Raw genomic sequence first — 18859 nt, 5'->3', positions numbered from 1 at the left:
GCATCCCAGGAATTCAATTTTCGACGGTCCCATATACCGCGGCCTATGTGTTTCAGCCGTAAGGTGCCTCCCATGACCACACGCCTGGATTGTGATGGGAAGACGGAGCAAGCTGGGCGGGTGGCGAGCCGTCTTGTCGCCCGTCTGATCAGGCCGGCGGTTTTCCATCTGAGGTCTTGCTTGAGCAGTGATTAGACGCTGGCTTTACCGCAAGGGGAGCTCTGAGACGCTGACAGAAGGTAAGTTGAGCCTCCCGCTCGTTCTTGTCCAGTCCGAGGGCAGCCAAAGAAAAGGCGGTGACCAGAGGACTCGTATGATTGTCTTGGGCCTGCGTCTTGTTTCTCTCGACTCTCTGCGGGTGCTGGCAGCATCTGAGCGTGCTGTGGGTTCTCTGTGGGTTCTCCAGGTCTCTCCTATTCGCTCCCACAATATGCACCACCCATCCTCTCCGGTCAAACATATGTGCGGAGTGCTAGGCACTGAGCCGCTGCCGAGTGCAGTCCTGAGGGACTCGACCTCAGGGGCAAGTCTTTGTTTCGACAGCAACCAGGATCCCATTGACAATCTTTGACCCTGGACCCTTCTGCCGGAAGTCTCCCGTGGCCGATGACCTTGTAGAGCCTGCCCAGTGCGTCCAGACCGGTCGTGCTGAAGATCGACTTCTGAAACCGCCTAATAAGCCGAAGCATTGGACTGGTGGATACGCCTTGGTTTTCGGTACCGAGCTGATTGGCCAGTCTGGATCAACATCGGCAGCCTCGAGGTCGGCGCCCGCATGAAAAGCCAACGTCAAGGGACTATGCTGATTATGGACATCAGAACGAGGCCACGGCATTTTGTGCAGGTGTCAAAGGTGGGAAGCGGCATGCCTTTTCCTGTCTACTAATGACTGCCAGCTCATACTATTCCACAGTGCGGTTCTGGTTATCACTCGACGGCAGATGCCAGTTAGTCCCATTGCTACTCCCTCGACGGCTCACATCGATCTCTGTATGACAGCTTGGCTACCTTGTGATGTTGTGCTTGGCATGAGTTTATGGTGTCGTAGGCAGCTTATTCTGACCTGGCCACCTACCAAATTGTTAGATTCCTCGGCATTCCAGTCGCTGGAAACTCAGTGCTGCAAAATCATGTCGCCCAGGCCGGTCTGTCAAGGTGCAAGCATCGGGGTCCTTGGTTCCGGACGGCCTGTGACCCAGTCATATGTGATATATCAGCCTACCTTGGCCAGCGACTAGTCCTAAGCACACTCGCACTGTTCGAAGTACGCGGTTCCTTGTCCATTCACGACTTTGAGAACTGTTATGGTACTGTGTAAGGCTGGTGGTGGTGTTCGCCCAGACGATTGATCGTCCAACATTGCGGGATATCTTGGCTCGGAACCCATGAAGAGTCAAGGCTGCCACGGATGATCAGGTTCCTGGAGGTACTGATCGAGTCAGCCCAGCTGGCCAGCCTGAGTCGACCGTACTGAACGCAGGATCATCACAGATGGGAGTGACGTAATAGGCGCAATAGGCGAGGCCGTTCTGGCGATTGAGTTCTTTGCAGAACCGACTCAGCAGGGTCTGTGAACACCGGGTGATGATGCAAGCAACTACAACGAGCGTGCTGCAGAAGGCGGCTCAGCCCTACGCGCCAGTGGCTTACAGAATACCTTCAAGCTGGGGGGATGAACATGGGTCTATGGGCATCTCTTAGCGCTTGCTGAAATTATTGTCATTTTACAGTGTGCCTGTTCGCTGTCCTCGTGCCTGACCACGGACCATTCGCCAACTGCAGCCAGGCGGAAAATTCAAATACCAGCAGGCCCGTGCTCTCCTGACATAGGAATCGACAACATCTGGTGAGACATGGGTCGTCCACTAGCCAACGTCTGTTCGTCGTCAGTTGAGTGAGGGCGAACCACGTGTTGTTCCCACTGGAAATGCTTGTCCAGGCTGTCTGAAGCCCGCAACTATGAGCAGAGCCGTTGAGCAGCGACGCTGCCCCGAGATCGTGTCCTGATACGTGCGAAACAGACGCAGGCCGCAGTGCGAACAAGCGCAGACAGGTCCTTCGGCGACAGAACGGCTGGCCGGCCGGCCAGATACTATCCCTCCTCGTCCTCAAACAGCCGCCGGCTCTGGGGGCTGAGAATCGGATCGTTGCGTCCAAGCGCGCATGCAAAAAGCTCCCAGACATTCGGGATGAAGCGCAACTCAATCTTGCCATATCTCGTTCTAGAAAAGCATCCTAGAATCTCTACACTCCTGGCGCCGCCCTGTCTCAACACCGACTCTCGCTCGCGCGGGCTGGCGTGCACAGGACACAACCTGAACCTGAACACCCGCTAGCCCGCCCGTTTTTCTCAGCACTGCACTCTGCGAGCCTCGCCGGGCCTGGCACCGACCACTTTGACGTCGGGGCTATACTAGCGAGACCAGCATGGAACTAATGTCGAGGCGACCACGTACCTGCATTGACGAGCAGCGCTACCCGGGTGCACGAACAGCGTGCGATGTACGTGCATCCCAAGGTACACATATACATGACTTGAACTTGCAGTCCGATTTTGTCTGGTAGCGAAACACCACTGCAGAGTAATAAAAGTGTCGTCAGGCTAGCCTCGGAAATTTGTCGTCTATCAGGCAAGGGCACCCCACTGTGCTAAACCCACCTTCTGGAGCCTTTGCTCACAAGCCTCTCTCGGGCGCGCCCGTCCTTCTGCTAACACGTCGCCAAATCTCCGAGAGCTCGGATGGGGACGAGTATCACAGGGGGGCCATTGCAAACCCGACCCGCGCCCGGCTCCGTCTTGTCCCTCTTCCCCCGTAGACATAGCGCACCCCACAGCACGATGCAATGAACCGATCGTGGCTGCCCTGACTACGTACGAGAGAGTGACGAGCAGTAGCGTCGTGATGTGACCGGGGCGGAGGCGTTCCTTGGCGGCGGCGCGCGCGGAGAGTCAGGCACTCACGACCTAGGTTAGGGTCTGCCGGGGAAACTGGACATGAACGGCCTGGAACGGCCCATCGCGGGCGTCGCCGGGAAGTGGGAATGTGCTCTGTGTGGTGCAGGTGTATGTGCGACTGTGCTGTCGTGGGGGGCACGCGTCCGTGTAGCCGTGGGACGGGGACAGCGACGGGGGCGCGCAGCCCTCGTCCAACTTGGCCTGTTGGTAGGCCGAGCGCGCAAGGGCGGGAGTCATTCGGTTGAACTCCTCGCGGAGGCGAGGCAGGCGCGCATGAGGTTTCCCGGACGCTGGCGTACTGTGTGTCAACTCGAGTCAGTTTGCTATTTTTCGCCTTCCGGAACAATGCACACACGGAGGCGCTCTGTCGCCCCGGGACTTTGCGGCTCGCATTTGAGAGATTGGCAAGAGTCAGTTGATGTTGGCGATTTGCCTTGTGATCCATGGTTTCAGTGGGTTGGTGATACACCTCGCTATCTCATAGAGTCCTCAAGCTTTTCTCCAACAGCTTTTGTCCCTCGCGGACTTTGGGACAGTAGTGTCTCCTCAGTAGCTCTCCCTCCCAGACCGTAGCTGCGAACGGGTTGCTGCCCTCGACAGATTCACTGAGCGGGTTGTACGTCCCATCGCCTTTCCTCTCCTCCGTGTTCCATATAGCTCCAATCTTCTTGCCGTGTGTATATGTCACGTCGTTCAACAAGGCGAGAACGGCCTGGCACGACTTCTCTGGCATCTGCAGAGCGATGGTCATCAGCTGCTTTGCGAATGCTGCGATGCGCAGTGGAGGGACTGAGCGGATGTTCCAAGGCGGCAGAAGAACTGCTGTCAGACACCTGATCAACAGCACCGTCGTGGTTTGCAGGTTGACTTTGTTGAGCTTGGGAGCCTGGCGGGTGTCTGGGTCCGGTAGATGCATTGCCCCGGCTCCCAGTTCCAGGTCCGCATCTATCGACAAGGGGAAAAGACTTTGGAAGAGGTGCGTCGAGAAGTAGGATAGGTCGAGGTGCAAATCTGCGCGGGCATTGTGTGCATCCTGACCGGCCAGGAGGGTAAAAGCCGTCACTGTGCAGAGCAGCGCCTCGCGGCTGGTGTTCCGTACATGCACATCTTCCTCCTCGTCCCTCTCATCTTCATCTTTGGCCTCAGCATCTTCATCGCTGTGCCGAATGAGGTCCTTCATGGCCTCGAGCAGGTCGCCGAAGAAATCTTGGTTGATCAAGTGGGAATATTTGGCCAATCCCTCCAGCACGGCTCCCATGAGTTGCGGCTGTCTCTGCTTGAGGATCCGGAAGTAGGTAGCGAAGACAAGCTTGAGGGTTTCCGATTGCATGTGATCCCGCTCTTCGTGGCTGACCAGAGCATCTGCCTGCGCCATCACTTTCGACAGAGCCTTCTCTTCCTTGATAGCCTTTCGTTCACGCTTCGTACGGTGCTCCCACTTCTTCTTGGGAGTTTTCTTGCCGTCGTTTCCAGTGTCTACCTCGTCTTTCGAGGCCTTCCCGGAGAACTCGGAGAGCAGTCTCAACGACAGGAACAAGTTGAGCACACTCTCATTCACGATGTACTTTCGCGCCTTCATCATCTTTGTAAGAAGGGATACCGCTTCCATGGACGGTCTTCCCTCCTCGTCTTCCTGGAAAAGGGCCTCGAGAGCTTTCAGGCATTTCAAAAAAGACTCGTCGACCTTTCGAGCGCTCAATTTCCCGACCAAGATCTTCAAGAGCTCCGTTCGAAAGTTGAAGTGAGGTACTGATGTGACCAATGTGCAGGCGCAAGTGATGGCGACCTTCGCCAGGCTCGTGTTGTCTGCAGACCCCTTAAGCTTTGCATACTCGGTCAACCTTTTCAAATATCCTTGGTAACCAGTCACTAGGGCATGCTCGTATGTCCGCAAACTCCTGACTTCCTTGGACAACTTCGCTCCGGGGGCATCCTCTGTGCCCGGTCGTATCCGATAACCTGGGATCACGTCTTTGTATATTGCCAGCTGCGTCACTATGCACAGCTTGCGGATCGCAGGGATCTTCGACTCTCCGATCTTGCCCAGTTGCTTGAAAGCTCCAGGATACTCCTCCGGGTTCTCGCTCAGGTGTGCACCAATCTTGGCCAGCTCTTCCTTCGCCTGAATGATCTGTTCCCGCTCTGACATCGTGGGCTCGGCCGGGGGTTCTTCGTCGAAAACCTCGGAAGCTGCGCCGTCGCTCTCGTTCCCGTCTAGCCATTCATCGTCGCTCTCGATGGGCGCAGGCTCGTGGCTCACGGGCGCCTGTGCCAAACGACCGTCTGGCGTCTTGATGGGAAGCTTGTTGTTCTCCTTCTCCTTCTTCTTTCCTTTCCTGGGTCGTGACTCATAGTCCTGCTCCAGGTTCCAGCTGGCAGCGTTCTTGAAGAACGCATTCTGCGCCTTCGCGCTCGAAACATTGTCGTCGGACTGCGGCGGGCTCAAGCGCCGCTTTTTTGAAGGGGGTCCCATTGCGCTGCCGTTTTGTGCGAGATCACTTCGCTCTCGCCAACCGATGGCTCCAGATCACCAAGTGATCTCTGACTCGATTTTCAAAATGAACAACAGCGAAGGTGGTGATTCTATTGCGCCAAGTGCTTTTGTGCCATGCGGCAACTTGGAAAATGGGAGGTCGCTACGGACATCAGAAAAAAAAGATTAAGCGGCACCCGATAAGCTGCTTCCGCCCCACCTGGACCTCTTATCGGCCCAATCAACGCGCCACCGAGCGCCTGGGGGACTCGAAAAGTTCAGGGAATTGCGACCCCTTGGATAGAAATTGTCACCGTCTGAACTTCACCATCGCCCATGTCATAGGGCACGCGCACCGCCAGGGAGAGTCATGGCGCCATCATCGCTCGCCGCGCAGTTGGCGCAGATTGCCGTCAACTCGAAAAGCACACTCAACGTGAAGGCGCAAAAGGCCGCGCACGCGAAGTCCCTGATTTTTGAGCCCAAAGTCGCCGCGGGTCAGAGTTACCAGACCGTCTACGATATCTGCCACGAGGGATTCGAAGAGCTATGCCGCCTCGATGCTCGTTTTCTTCCGTACGGACAGACGCTATTTAGCGAGCAAAGCCAGGATGAGGACCGCACGCAGATGACCGCTGCCGAGAATGCCGAGTTGCACAAGGCCACCGAGGCCTTCCTGCGCCTGGTCGGCGGGAAGCTGAGGCTCATGCCCGCAGTCAAAGCTGTAGAGTGGCTTATACGAAGATTCAGGTATGCCTTCTGCTACCGTGCTTTCCGGATGCGCTCTAATTTGTGTCCAGAATACACGAATACGTCACATCCTCCCTCATAACGGCGTTCCTACCGTACCACTCTGCGCCGCTCTTCGTCACACTCATGTCTATCCTCCCCACCAAATTGCCCAACCAGTACAGGTTCCTCGACCCATACGTTCGATCCTTGACAGCGCCGCCAAGGGCTATTCTGGTCCAACAAACAACACATCATTTCGAGCTCTTGTCGGCCGTATCAGCTTGGACTCTAGAGTCATGCCGGGCGCAGCAACACTACCCCGGGTTAATCTCATTTTGGGGTGGATTAATGACAGAGGCCGTCAATGGCATGCTGGATCACACGAAATCGGGCAGAAGGGCTGTTCAGAGAGATCACGACCAAGATCTTCTTCAGAAGCTTCTGCCTATCCTGAGCGAGACTTTGATGATGAAGAAGGTCCCTGGCCTTCAGATAGCAAGCTATATGGTCATATCGGTCTATGCTTCGAAGGGTGGCTTGGAGGATGCAGTGCTGCTGGAGCTCATGCATCAATTAGTATTGGGCTGGTCGACCGAGACCGTGAGACCTGGCCTGGTCTGTCTTTCTATCTTGGCACAGTGCCGATCTGCTAAGCAGCTCTCATGGAGGGTGGCCAAGTCACTGGTCAAGGTGCAAGACTTGGACGTCCTGTTGCAGGAACTGCAGAAGGAGCACCGAGTTGACAAATTGGCCAACGGCCTCGCCATTGCTCTGATTGAAAGACTCACAAAGAAAGGCGAAGTCCGTGGCCTCTCATTGATCAAGACAATCCTGTTGTCGCAAATGCTCAGCGAAAAGCAATCATCGGTTATTATTCGATCCTTGCTCGTGGCAGGACACAAAATCTCCGACGAGATCGACGAGGAGGGCGAAGCCCGGAAACAATTAGGGCAGGTGATTGTGGCGCTCTCGCAGGCACCCGAGGAGGCTGGAGAACTGTTTCGCAGAGTCATCGAGGAGGCTGAGTTCGACATTGACGAGTTGGAGCTCAAGCTCAAGGCCTCTATTCGCCCAAAGAAAGCGGTCAAGTCCAACGGGGAGGGGACCAAAGCATCGGATGACGACGCGGAAGCCGCTCTGGCAGAAGAATTGGATCTGGATGCCGGCCTTAGCCGACTGTCGAAGCATAAGAAGCCTCCAGCTCGCACCTGCTTGTCAAGCGACTCAGATCCCATTTTCGAAGAGCTCTGTCAGATTTTTATCTCCGCAGCCTCTGACAGGTCGGCTCTCTTGAAACTGGATGAGGCTCCGATTCTCGACAGCGAGTCCGCGCCATCTGATTGCTTTTATTTCTCTTTCTACATGCGCATATGGCTTGGCCCATACCCAATTCTGGCTCGAGCACGGGCGCTTGAGATGGCCAAGAATCGATTGCAACAGCCAGACTGTTCAAAGGCCGATTTCCAAGCACTTCAGCCGTACTGCATTGCCGCCTTGGGTGACCCAGCCAAGAAGGTTCGTCGTGCAGCAGCTGAGTTACTTGCCGTCCTCAAAACGAACAACAGCGACGCAGGGTCACGCAAAAAGAGCGACACACCATGGGGCTCCCAAGCGTTATACAAGACAGGCCAAGACCCCAAGTGGATGACACCTGAGGCCAGCCGTATCCTTCTCGAAGATGTCCTCATTCCTGCCTTAGAGGAGGCCATTATGCACGAGGACCACATCACCGCTACCATAAAAGAGGCACTCGAAAGTTCGAGCAAGTCCTCCACAGACAAAGAGACCTCGAAAAAGGGCCACATTTCTTCGAGCGTCCGCGCTGCCATATTCAGCTTTCTGGCATCGCACGTTGTGGAGTCTCCCTCGTTGAACCTCAGCTTCAGACTCCTCAAAGCATTGAACCAAGTGCAGAAAGTGGGAAGCACTTCCCGAACACAGCTCCTTCTGCCCTCGTTGCAGTGGTGGTCAAGTCTTGGACGTGACGAAGCTCTTGGCCTGCTCAGTAAGGAGGGGTTGGAAAACGTGAATATCACTCCTAGCTTCGTGGATGTTGTTGTGCCAAACGATTCTACTGGGCTCGAATGCCTCTTCGGCATTGTGGAAGGCAACCGAGCAGAGGAGCGTCGGGATCTTGTGGTTTGCGTCTTCTCGAGAATACGTAAGATGTGGCCATCTATGAAGGACAGAACCAAGAAGGAGGTCGCCCACAAGGCTCTGGATCTCTCGCAAAGGGATGGCACTGTCGCGGAAGAAGCCTTAGAGCTACTCAGGAATGTACCCCTGACCACAGAGATCCTTCTCGACTTCCTCGGGTCTCTGCAAGATGTCACACAACTTGCAGTAGAGCCACCTACTAGCAAGCGCCGAAGGACCAGCTCATCGGAACACCACCGGTCGATCGATACTCACCATTCCCCGGAGCTCGCCGCGGCATTGAGCAAAGTCACTACTGTTTTGAACCTGGTCGAATCTTCAACCCCTGCCCAGCATCCTGAGCTGCTTCAGAGCCTATTCATGGTATTATCGGAGCTTCAAACATTCAGGACCCTCATAGGATCCGAACTGGGCTATCTCCAGAACCTGGTTCTGAGTAGCTTACTAGCTATGATGCCCACGTACCGCGATGACAAGAACCTGAAGATTGACACGTCGGTTGGGCACGGAGATGTGTTGGTTTCATGCATCCAGAAGTCTTCGAGCCCAGCTGTGCAGAATTCTGCGCTCCTTCTGGTTGCAAGCCTAGCCAAGACTGCTCCTGATGTTGTCCTGCACAGCGTCATGCCGATCTTCACTTTCATGGGCAGCTCGGTGCTCCGGCAAAGTGACGACTACTCCGCCCACGTTATCAACCAGACCATTCGAGAGGTGATACCGCCGCTGATTGATACCTTCCGCAAGGGAAGAAGACACCTCGTCGCCAGTGCATCAGAGCTTTTGGCGAGTTTCGTCATTGCCTATGAGCACATTCCCTCCCACAGAAGACAGGGCCTCTTCATTTCCCTAGTCGAGAATCTTGGGCCTCAAGACTTCCTCTTTGCGCTAGTGGCCATGTTCGTCGACAAGTATGGGACATCCGATAACATCCAGACATTCACCGCCGATCTCATGAACCACTTCAGCGTGGAGATCCAGCTGCAGACGCTCATCAAGTTCCTTGATCTCGTGGCAGACATGTTCAAGCCGAAGCCGAATCTGTCCGCGGTCATGTTCGGGAAGAAGGAGGGAGATGAAGAGATCAACAAGACAGCTTTGAAGCAGCTGACTCTTCTGCCACATCTTTTGGCTAGCAGGTCGCTCAAGCGAGAAGTCGGCAAGCTAGCCGAACGGGATGACATGGAGACTGCAAAGATCCGCGAGCTCTATGCACAACTCCTCGAGGACGTGCTCACGGTGGCTGACACAGTCAAGACAAGAAAGACTTTGCACGTCCGATGTGGAGACGCCTTGTCCAACTTGTTGAACCTCCTGTCTGTAGGCGAGTTCATCAAGTCGGTTGAAACCCTACTCGATCGGCCAAACGTTGGCCTCCGGCAGAAGGTCCTACGCGCCCTCGAGACACGCGTTGACAAGGAGAAGCAGGGTGATGTCCAATCACGAACAGCTCTTCTGGCGTTCTTGCCCCAGCTCACCGCTGTCATCCGCGACTCCGATGACATTCACTACAAGCATACTGCAGTCACCTGCGTCGACAAGATTTCCGAGAAGTATGGCAAGAAGGACCTTGAGGCCGTTGCAGCCGCGGCCGCAACTATTGCCGGAAAGCATTGCCTTGGCCAGGATGACAGGCGTCTCCGGATTATGGCTCTGCTTTGCCTCGCCTCACTTGTGGATGTGCTCCAGGATGGTATCGTCCCAGTCTTGCCTACCGCGATCCCCAAGACTTTGGAGTATCTGTCGGCCTCACTCGATGGCGCGGACTGCGATGATGAGGTTCACGACGCCTGCTATGCTCTCATGACCGCACTGGCTCAGCACCTGCCGTACATGATCTCCGGGGCTTACCTTGACCAACTGTTGATCGTCTCGAACAAGTCCGCCGAGTCTTCCCTGGACGACGAGGTGCATGATAACAGAAAGCAATGTTTGCACTTCCTCGCAAAGCAATTAGACTCCAAAGTGCTGTTCGGCGCGTTGCAGAAAAATTGGGCGTCTGCTATGGACTCGGGCTATTCGGTAAGAAGACATTCTACGTCTGACAGGAACACGACTAACAACAGACAGGCCATGAGCGAATTCGTTGAGATCCTCGGATTGGGTATCGACAAGCGTTCCAAATCGGAAGTCGCAAAGAACGTGTCATCCCTTTCAGCTATCTTCCTGGCTGCGTTTGACCTTCGTCGTCTTGAAAACGCAAAGTCGCGAACGAACGGGAAGTTGTTGGACGGCCTGGAGGATTCCATCAATGAGGTTGCGTTGAAGATGATCTACAAGCTCAACGACGCAGCTTTCAGGCCAGTCTTCACTCAGCTCATTGAGTGGTCCAGCTCTGGACTTCCCAAGTCGGACAAGCTGGGCATCACGCTTCGGCAACAAAGCATTTATGGCTTCCTGTTCAAGTTCTTCGACAGTCTCAAGTCGATCGTCACAAGTTACAGCTCGTACGTAGTCGACCAGGCCGCCAAGACGCTTCAAGAGATGGACATCAAGGATGCCAACCAGCGCGAGCTCTGGAGACGGGTCCTCCGGACTCTCACGAAATCTTTCGAGCACGACCAGGACGACTTCTGGCAAGCACCTTCACACTTCAGCGCCATCGGCCCCGTGCTAGTTCAGCAGTTCCAGCACGCACCGCACGTAGACCTCGGGGAGGACTTGTCCCCAGCTGTGGTTGAACTCGCGAGCGCGGCTGACTCCCAAGAACATCAGAAGGAGCTCAACACGGCGCTGCTCAAGCATATGCAGTCCCAAACTGCAGCTGTCCGGTTGGCGGCTGTCAAGTGTGAGCAGGCCCTGGTGGACAAGGTCGGAGAGGAGTGGCTGTCCATGCTGCCTGAGATGCTACCGTACATCAGCGAGTTGCAGGACGATGAGGACGAGGTGGTCGATAGGGAGACACACAAGTGGATTGTCAAGATTGAAGGAGTACTAGGAGAGAGTTTGGATTCAATGTTGCAGTAAAGGGAGTGATAGAAGAGTGGACGGCGGGCATTGTCTGTCCACAATAGCAATTACACGGGCGGATTACATCGATTGCCGGGCACTTGGGACCTGCGAGATAGAGGTGAACCATCCGTCATCATGTAGATTTACGGTGCCCGGCTGTTCCGGGAAGAGTGGGTACCAGCGGGAGACCCGTCGGTGGGAAGTTGGGCCTTCCGGAAACTCGCGGAGACGCGCCTGAAGCCCTTGGGTGCCGTAATTTAAGCCTCATGACACATGTCAGCAGCCGCACATCAGGGCCCGTCCTAAATTCAAGCCAAATCCATTGCGTACCTAGGTAGAAGCTGGGCCACATGAAAGCACTGCATCATTGTCATGTAATGCGGCTCCTACTGTGCGCTCCACTTGTGCCATTAGCACCCCCACATGATGCATCTGAGCGTGGCATACTGTGTACTTGTGTGGCAAGCACAACAGACACCCGAGGTGGCTGCTGGCAAGGATGCTTGCTATCTGGCCGGTTGTAAGCCGCCGACTTGTCGATGTTGCGTAAGAGGTGAGTGTGACCCATGAAAAAAATACTTACCAGCACATGAGTCTTGGCTGTGGTGCCAAGCACCGACCAGGAAAAGGCTGGGCTCGGGATGCCAATTGTGCAGAATGGGGCCAATTTTGGGTGAAGTGGGTATGGGATCCGACGGACGGGATCAGAGGAGCTCACGCCCGGCCGACCGCAGTTTGTGTGTCCGTCCCCGTCCGCCTCGGGTGGGTCACGCCGCCTCTGGTTCCGATATTCGCCGCATAAAGTCTGTCCGCCCTAGTTCACTACTCGACAAGCGAGAAGCCAAAGCACAAGCCCTATTAGAGCATGGCCGGTAAGACATGACCACCGTCAAGATTGGCACTTAAGGGGGTCGTGTAAGACGACCGACCCCTGGCACCCGGGACCTTCGGGGCCAGCAGCGGAGTCCGCTGTCCGGCCCGGCATAACGTCACACCAACGAAACAAAAAACCAGATCCCCTTTTAAAGGGTTGCCAGGCTCGCTGCTGGGGCCAAACCGCCCGGCTCCCGGTTTTGCCCAGTCGAGCGTCCCCACGAGAGATAACATTTGAAAGGAACCACCAAAGTCCCCAACATGGCGTCGAGTCTCGCCAAGTCACCGACCAGGAGGCTGGTTACACAGAAGGCCCTGTCGATCAGCACGACGAGGCAGTGTTGTGCTCGGTGCTTCGCGACAAGCGTCGAGTCAGAAAAAGGTGCGTCGCACTCCTCACATCGGTCGTAGGGAAGCGCAGGTGTGGACCCCGGGTGAGCCTCAGGTCGGACAAGTTCCATGAGCCTGTCTCTCGGTGACCGAATCTGAGCATCTCACTCTCGACCCTCGAATAAATACGGGTTTTGTGGGCTCGATTTGGCCAGGAGATGATGAGACTCAGTCACCTCAAGAATGGCCGCCGGTCCAGGGCTGCGCACCCGCATTGTCAACGGCATACGCCGGCTAACAGGTCGTGCAGGCAAGAAGAGGGAGAGGATAGCGATTCTCGGATCTGGTCAGTCTAGTCCACCCGTGCGCTCTGGATATTCCCACCAAAACCAAAACGCAGCTGACCTTTTGGGCAGGATGGGCGGGTTATGCTTTTGCAAGGACACTTGACCCGGCAAAATATGAAAGAATCATAATCTCGCCCCGTTCATATTTCGTCTTCACGCCCCTCTTGGCCTCAACCTCAGTCGGCACGCTCGAGTTCAGGACGACCCTGGAGTCAGTCCGCAGGCTAGGAGATGTCGAATTCCACCAGGGATGGGCGGACGACATAGACTTCTCGCGCAAGGTCATCCATGTGGAGGAGAACCAAGCAGATGACCTGTCCAGCCAGACCATCCTGCCGCCTCCCAAAGACTCCAAGAGCAAGGATGCCCAGGTCGAGCCGCCTCAGATACCCAAGGGCCCCGTGATGGATGTCGCATATGACAAGCTCGTTGTCGCTGTTGGCGCATACAGTCAGACGTTTGGCATCGAGGGCGTCAGGCAACACGCGCACTTCTTGAGAGATATCGGAGACGCGAGGAGGATCCGCCTGAGGGTGCTGTCTCTGTTTGAGCAGTGCTCTAGTCCCACCATTTGTAAGTGAGGACTTGGTGACTCATCCAGAAAAAATTCAGTCGCAGCACTTCTAACATGGAAACACAGCCGAAGAGAATCGTCGTAAATTGCTCCACTTCGCTGTTGTGGGCGGCGGGCCTACTGGTATAGAATTCGCAGGTAAGGCTTCAAGATACTACATCTCATAATGTGGCATTCTGTCGTTGCTCTTCTTGGGTGCTTGCTGACCTCGTTTGCGTAGCCGAACTCCACGATCTCATCCACGACGACCTCTCCAAGATATACCCCGACCTGATGCCCTACGTCAGGATCACAGTATACGACATCTCGCCCAAGATCCTGCCCATGTTCGACCAAACGCTCGCCTCGTACGCCATGGGCACCGTCCAGAAGCAGAACATCGAGATCAAGACGGCGCACAGCATCCAGCGCGTGCGGCCCGACACGGACCCCTCGGGCGGGCTCAAGATCAAGATCAAGGAGTGCGGCGACGAGGAGGTCGGCGCGGGCATCGTGGTGTGGAGCACAGGGCTGATGCAGAACCCGCTCATCGAGAGGCTCATGGGCAAGAGCTTGTCGGCCCCGCTCCCCATCGAGGGCAGCGAGGCGCCCCGGGAGCTGAGGCTCGAGAAGGACACCAGGACGGGCGGCGTAATCGTCGACAGCCGGCTCCGCGCACGACTGGCCGACACCAGCGCCCTGGACAAGGACAACACGGCCGCCACACCGCCCGGCGCGCAGTCGCAGGTCCTCAACGACGTCTTCGTCATCGGCGACTGTGCCGTCATCGCGGACCAGCCCACGTTGCCCAAGACGGCCCAGGTAGCGTCGCAGGAGGCGGCCTACCTGGCCAAGGCGCTGAACCAGGGGACGCTGGAGGAGGGGAAGCCATTCAAGTTCCGCAACCTTGGGACAATGACTTATCTGGGCAACGTGAGTATCCCTTCTACTCCCCAAAAAGCACATTCAGGCGTGCTGACGAGAGGCGGAACAGTGGAAAGCGCTCTTCCAGGGGAGCTCCGGGGACCTGACAGGTTTTATGGCCTGGGTCTTGTGGCGGGGGGCGTACCTCACAAAGTCCATGAGCTGGAAGAATAAGATGTTGATTCCTGTCTACGTGAGTAAAGCCTTCGCCTTTAATGGGGAATCGAGACTAACAGGATGTTTTTGCAGTGGTTTGTGTCTTGGGTTTTTGGCCGTGATATCTCTAGGTTCTGAGATGGCAGAGTAGCGCGGCGCTGGTTGTCAAGAACTTGGGATTCCTTCAATTTTAGAGAATAGATCTATAGAACGACTAGACGGGCTTTTTTTTTGATACCAGCGATTACAGCTTTACAGGATTTCCTCTACTAAAATGAGCAAGCGCAACATTGCATTGCAATCAATTTCACAATTCAGTCAACTGGTGTCAAGTCAATCCCCACATAGGCCCTCACGAGTCAAAATATCTGAGCAACACTACCGCGAAAACTTGGGGCCGTGGTGAAGATTACATTTTTATTTTACAGCTATGAAACAGCATGTGGCTGTGGAGCACCAGAATGTTGGTCAATTCAACCCCCTCCGTCTCATCCTAGAGGCGACCCGAGTTACTCCACGCCAATCTGTCTGCAAGAAAAGAAAATCAGAATTTCACAAGAGGGTTTCGTCCCCATGAGTTCAGAATCGCCCGAGATGCTCCCAACTGGCCCTTCTTCTCACCCGGAACACACCGTAAACATGATCCTGATTTTTAATTACCATCCATCGACTCAATCCATCTGGTGAACCATTCAATTCACGAGGCCGTTGACCCATGCCCGCAGATCATACTGCATTACGCACTTTGATCTTGACCATGTTCCGCCACAGCTCACTTCGCCTTGGGGCGCATGAATTGGGTGTTGTACCAATCCTTGAACGCCGAATCGTTGAAAATTGCGCTCTGGGTGCTGGCGGACTGTGCAGAAGGGCTAGGACGGCCAAATTCAGAAGAGGGGCCAGAATTGGTGCCAGCTACCTTCTGCGGTGCAAAGGTTCTGGTGGTGGTATTCTGAGAAGCCGCTGAAAAGTTGGAGGGATTCTGAGCAGGCTGCTGGGGCTCACTGGTCGGAGGCTTTGCAGTCTCGGCGGCAGTCTTCGCAGCATTGGGTTGGGTCAGTGGAGCCTTTCGAATAGGCTGGTTCTCAGAAGCATTTCTGGTATTGATGGAGGACTCCTTGTACTCCGCAGAGAGATCGGACAGCCAGTCCTCACTGCGATACACTGGCTCGAGAGTGGAAGGATCGGGATATTGCGTGTTCGTCGCAGATGGAGAGGCAGGAGACGTAGTCGCCGCCCATTTGGAGCCCAAGAGACCCTTGCTGGCTTTGGGCATCTCCGGGGTATCGAGAGTGGTCCTCTGGGATGAAAAAGGAAGGGTCGGGGCCTTGTTCATAGTAGCGCCAGCCCTGCCACCGTCGATGGATGCAGTGGCAGGAGCAACCGGTGCGGTAATCGGAGGGGTCATGTGCGGAGGGGGCATGTTCGGAGGAGCCTGATTCAAAGCCAGATTGTCAACATCTTATATCACCATATCTACTGGTTGTCTTGATATCGGAGATAGTGTTTGGACTTACCGAAGTCGCCCAGCGAGAGCCAACAAGTCCACGACCAGTAGTTGGCGAAGCTCCATTGTGATCGTGGGGAGCAGCAGGGTTGGGATCAACCTGCATAGGCTCGTAGTTGTCCACAGGCCTGGAGACGGGCTGCGGAGTAGCAGGCATGGTTGGGTTTTGAGGGGCCGCTGGGGGCGGGCGGCCTTGACGACCGAAGAACTGCTCGGGAGTGGCAAGGTTCTGCTGGGAAACAGGCTGGCGAGAAAAACCTCGAGGAGTTCCAGCTGCGGCGCGGGCACCAGGACCGTAAGCAGCAGACCTCTGGGAGGACGGTCCTGGGTGGCTGCCTCGGTGACCCTGACCGCGAGTGACCTCCTTCTGGAACGCTCTGGCCTCTGCGAGCATGGCCTCGCTGCTGAGTTTCTGGTTGTTCATTCCCTCCATGATGTCTTGTTGATGAGTGGTACCGTTAGGGCTTTTGTGGGGGCTGGGGCTGGGGCTGGGGGGGGGGAGGGCGGAGATGGCTTCTCAAGACGTGGTGAAAGAGAGATGGGTTTGTTTGCAGACCTGGCCTCGCACAAAGGTCGATGGGAAGAAGTGATAAGTGTGGTTTACAGCTTGAAAGGAAGTGTGCAGCTTCTAATGTATGTTGATGGAGGCAACTGCCTTATTTGGTTCAAGGCAGCTAGTTCAGGTCTGGGAAGGAGACGCTTGCCTGTTTGTTTGTTTTTTTTGCTTGCTGTCTAGCAAGTAGGGAGCTCAATGTGGAAGGAGCTGGTCACATGTGTTGCTACGAGTCCAAGTATAGGTCCGGGGCCTAGGAGACGAAACTTGGACATGTCAACTTGGGAGGCGAAAGATACCTAGGTAAGTACCTGAGTATACTGGATTTCAGGACATGTGCAACGAAAGAAAAGAGGTTTGATGGAAGTAAAAGCTGTACCACAGGGGCACAGTCCCCACGACTGCTCGTATTTTACTCTTTGCTTAGAAGAGTAAGAACTTGAACTGAACAGTACAGTCCTTGCCTTCCAATGGGCAATAGAAAGGGTACCTAGGTAGGTACATAGGTAAGGTCTCTCTACCGCATACGCTTTGCCAACTCCTAGTCTAGCAAGATGAATTGGATGGTCCAGAGAGTAAAGCCCCAGTCAATGCCAGCAGGTATGGGGTACTTGTTCGCACGAGGACTTCGAATACTGACCTGGACACCAGCACGTGGTGTGGTGCCAAATCCATCTCAGTTGTCCCCATGAAGTTTTTGATTGTGTTCCTGGCCATCATCACTCATCCCTTCTTCTGTCTTTTTGCCCCTACGGGTGCCTGGATGGAGTTGATCTTGGTCTTGCGGAATTGCCCTTTGCTCGCATCCTCCATCCACCGAGCCTCAACTGGAGCCACCCGCTTCCGCACAAACTCAACCAGGGCTTTTAACTGGCCACTTTCTCCTGCTCGTAAAGCAACACTGGAAACCCTGGGAATGCCAAGACATGTGCTCAATCTCTCCTCACATGACTTGGAGAATCCAACTAGACATATGGGCTCGTCCATCTGGCCAGATGCTGCGGCAACCATCTGGGGGAGATGGCTGGAAAACGTTGACGGAGTAGCTGACCTGACCACAAAGACTACAGAATATGTGGGGGCCGGGTCTTTAACACCGTCCCTGCCTTGACCATCCTCTGCTTTGGAAGAGCAAGCCGCGAGATGTCTGGTGATATTGGTCAAACCCACGTCCAGGGAGTCCACCACAGCTGGCGGTGGTGGCACAGGAGGCTGCGTATGGTGTTCTCCTGATTGATCGTGCTTCCTCTTCTGGGCTTTGGCTTTTTTGCCTTTGGAAGGATGAATGTGTGCATCTCGATACTGGCAAATGGGAGATAGGAGGCTACAGGATGGGTCCGTCAGCAGCAGTCACCTGTAGCTGTGTGCCACGGAGCAGTGAGATCCCATACCTGCATAGGAGATCCAGAATTGCATCTTGGTCTTGTTGTGAGATTTCTGGCCTGTGTGAATTGTTAGACCGGGGTGAGTGACGGACGGAGACTAGGAGATGAATCTGGTTGAAGGGATTTACTCGCCATGGTGAACTGGAATACGGTGTATCAAGTTGATACACCAGTTTCGTTTTCTCCATACTCAATATCTGCAGCTGATCCTTCCAGGATTCGAGAATCTTTGGCAATGTTTTTAAGGGGGTTTCCTAGCTTGTTGTAGACCTTACGCAGAGCAGCCCCGAAAATACTGATAGAATGAGAACCAGTGTCCGGCCTCATCCTACACATTATGTGTGGCCTTGAGCACTACCAGGGTTAGGGCAAGCCCTGTGATCACAGTACCTAGGTAGCCACAACTAGCAACTCCTGATCTGCCTTAGCCATTATAGCCTCCTCTCTGTTTCCTACTTAGTATATGTAAATCTTCTAGAGGACATTAGGTATTATCTTTATAACATTCCCCTTACTTTAACCTCTTGTAGGATAAGGTCTTATAGCCTAATAGCTTGTAGGATAGTATGTTGTAGAAGTGTATTCATTTAGGGAAGAATCTGGTCTTGAAAATATTAGTTTAGAATAACATTTGAATGGCATGTGACGTGATAACTCCAGAGTTGTCTCCCCAGTGTGCATGGTCAATTGGCAACACTACGACAGTGTCCTACAGAACAAGAACCCACCTACCAGCAATAGTCTCAACTTGCGGCCCATTAGGCTAAGCTTACAACATGCCCAGGTACTTTTCAGTAGGGAGCACTCTGAGTTCCACACCAAGGACATTGCTCTTTAGCAACCATAATAATAATAAGGGTTGACATCTCCTGTGGGCCATTCTGCACAGAGTGATCCCCAAGGATTCTATGCGTTACAGGAGGGAATTGTACCTAGGTACTACATAGGCAAGACATATGGAGAC

At 54.6% G+C, this 18859-nt stretch overlaps 5 protein-coding genes across 5 annotated transcripts; 2 read left to right on the top strand and 3 right to left on the bottom strand.

The window, feature by feature from the left end:
• Nucleotides 1-1601: 1601 nt before the first annotated feature.
• On the bottom strand, nucleotides 1602-5563 carry KVR01_008787 (uncharacterized protein). Its single transcript, XM_044785530.1, has one exon. It carries the CDS (start codon nucleotides 5427-5429, stop codon nucleotides 3435-3437), a length of 1995 nt encoding a protein of 664 aa, XP_044642554.1. The 5' UTR covers nucleotides 5430-5563; the 3' UTR covers nucleotides 1602-3434.
• Nucleotides 5564-5733: 170 nt separating this feature from the next.
• On the top strand, nucleotides 5734-11594 carry KVR01_008774 (snoRNA-binding rRNA-processing protein UTP10). The gene is made up of 3 exons (XM_044790833.1): nucleotides 5734-6179; nucleotides 6230-10337; nucleotides 10386-11594. Exons 1-3 carry the CDS (start codon nucleotides 5800-5802, stop codon nucleotides 11280-11282), a joined length of 5385 nt encoding a protein of 1794 aa, XP_044642541.1. The 5' UTR covers nucleotides 5734-5799; the 3' UTR covers nucleotides 11283-11594.
• Nucleotides 11595-11955: 361 nt separating this feature from the next.
• On the top strand, nucleotides 11956-14735 carry KVR01_008824 (uncharacterized protein). The gene is made up of 7 exons (XM_044793538.1): nucleotides 11956-12522; nucleotides 12781-12816; nucleotides 12887-13390; nucleotides 13458-13529; nucleotides 13612-14303; nucleotides 14365-14487; nucleotides 14544-14735. The coding sequence occupies exons 1-7, from the start codon at nucleotides 12402-12404 to the stop codon at nucleotides 14586-14588; spliced, it is 1593 nt and encodes a 530-aa protein (XP_044642591.1). The 5' UTR covers nucleotides 11956-12401; the 3' UTR covers nucleotides 14589-14735.
• A 487-nt stretch (nucleotides 14736-15222) lies between these two features.
• KVR01_008705 (uncharacterized protein) lies at nucleotides 15223-16390 on the bottom strand (the record flags this gene model as incomplete). The annotated part of the gene is made up of 2 exons (XM_044782218.1): nucleotides 15223-15885; nucleotides 15968-16390. The coding sequence occupies 2 exons, from the start codon at nucleotides 16388-16390 to the stop codon at nucleotides 15223-15225; spliced, it is 1086 nt and encodes a 361-aa protein (XP_044642472.1).
• Nucleotides 16391-16883: 493 nt separating this feature from the next.
• On the bottom strand, nucleotides 16884-18172 carry KVR01_008760 (uncharacterized protein). The gene is made up of 3 exons (XM_044785486.1): nucleotides 18028-18172; nucleotides 17902-17952; nucleotides 16884-17834 (listed from the first exon to the last, which is right to left on the bottom strand). The coding sequence occupies exons 1-3, from the start codon at nucleotides 18081-18083 to the stop codon at nucleotides 17234-17236; spliced, it is 708 nt and encodes a 235-aa protein (XP_044642527.1). The 5' UTR covers nucleotides 18084-18172; the 3' UTR covers nucleotides 16884-17233.
• Between the last annotated feature and the right edge of the window lie 687 nt (nucleotides 18173-18859).

The sequence above is a fragment of the Diaporthe batatas genome (assembly GCF_019321695.1).
Source record: "Diaporthe batatas strain CRI 302-4 chromosome Unknown Contig00010, whole genome shotgun sequence".
NCBI lineage: Eukaryota > Fungi > Ascomycota > Sordariomycetes > Diaporthales > Diaporthaceae > Diaporthe > Diaporthe batatas.
The sequence above is the reverse complement of the archived record's forward strand: the minus strand, read 5'-3'. Positions and strand labels throughout refer to the sequence as shown.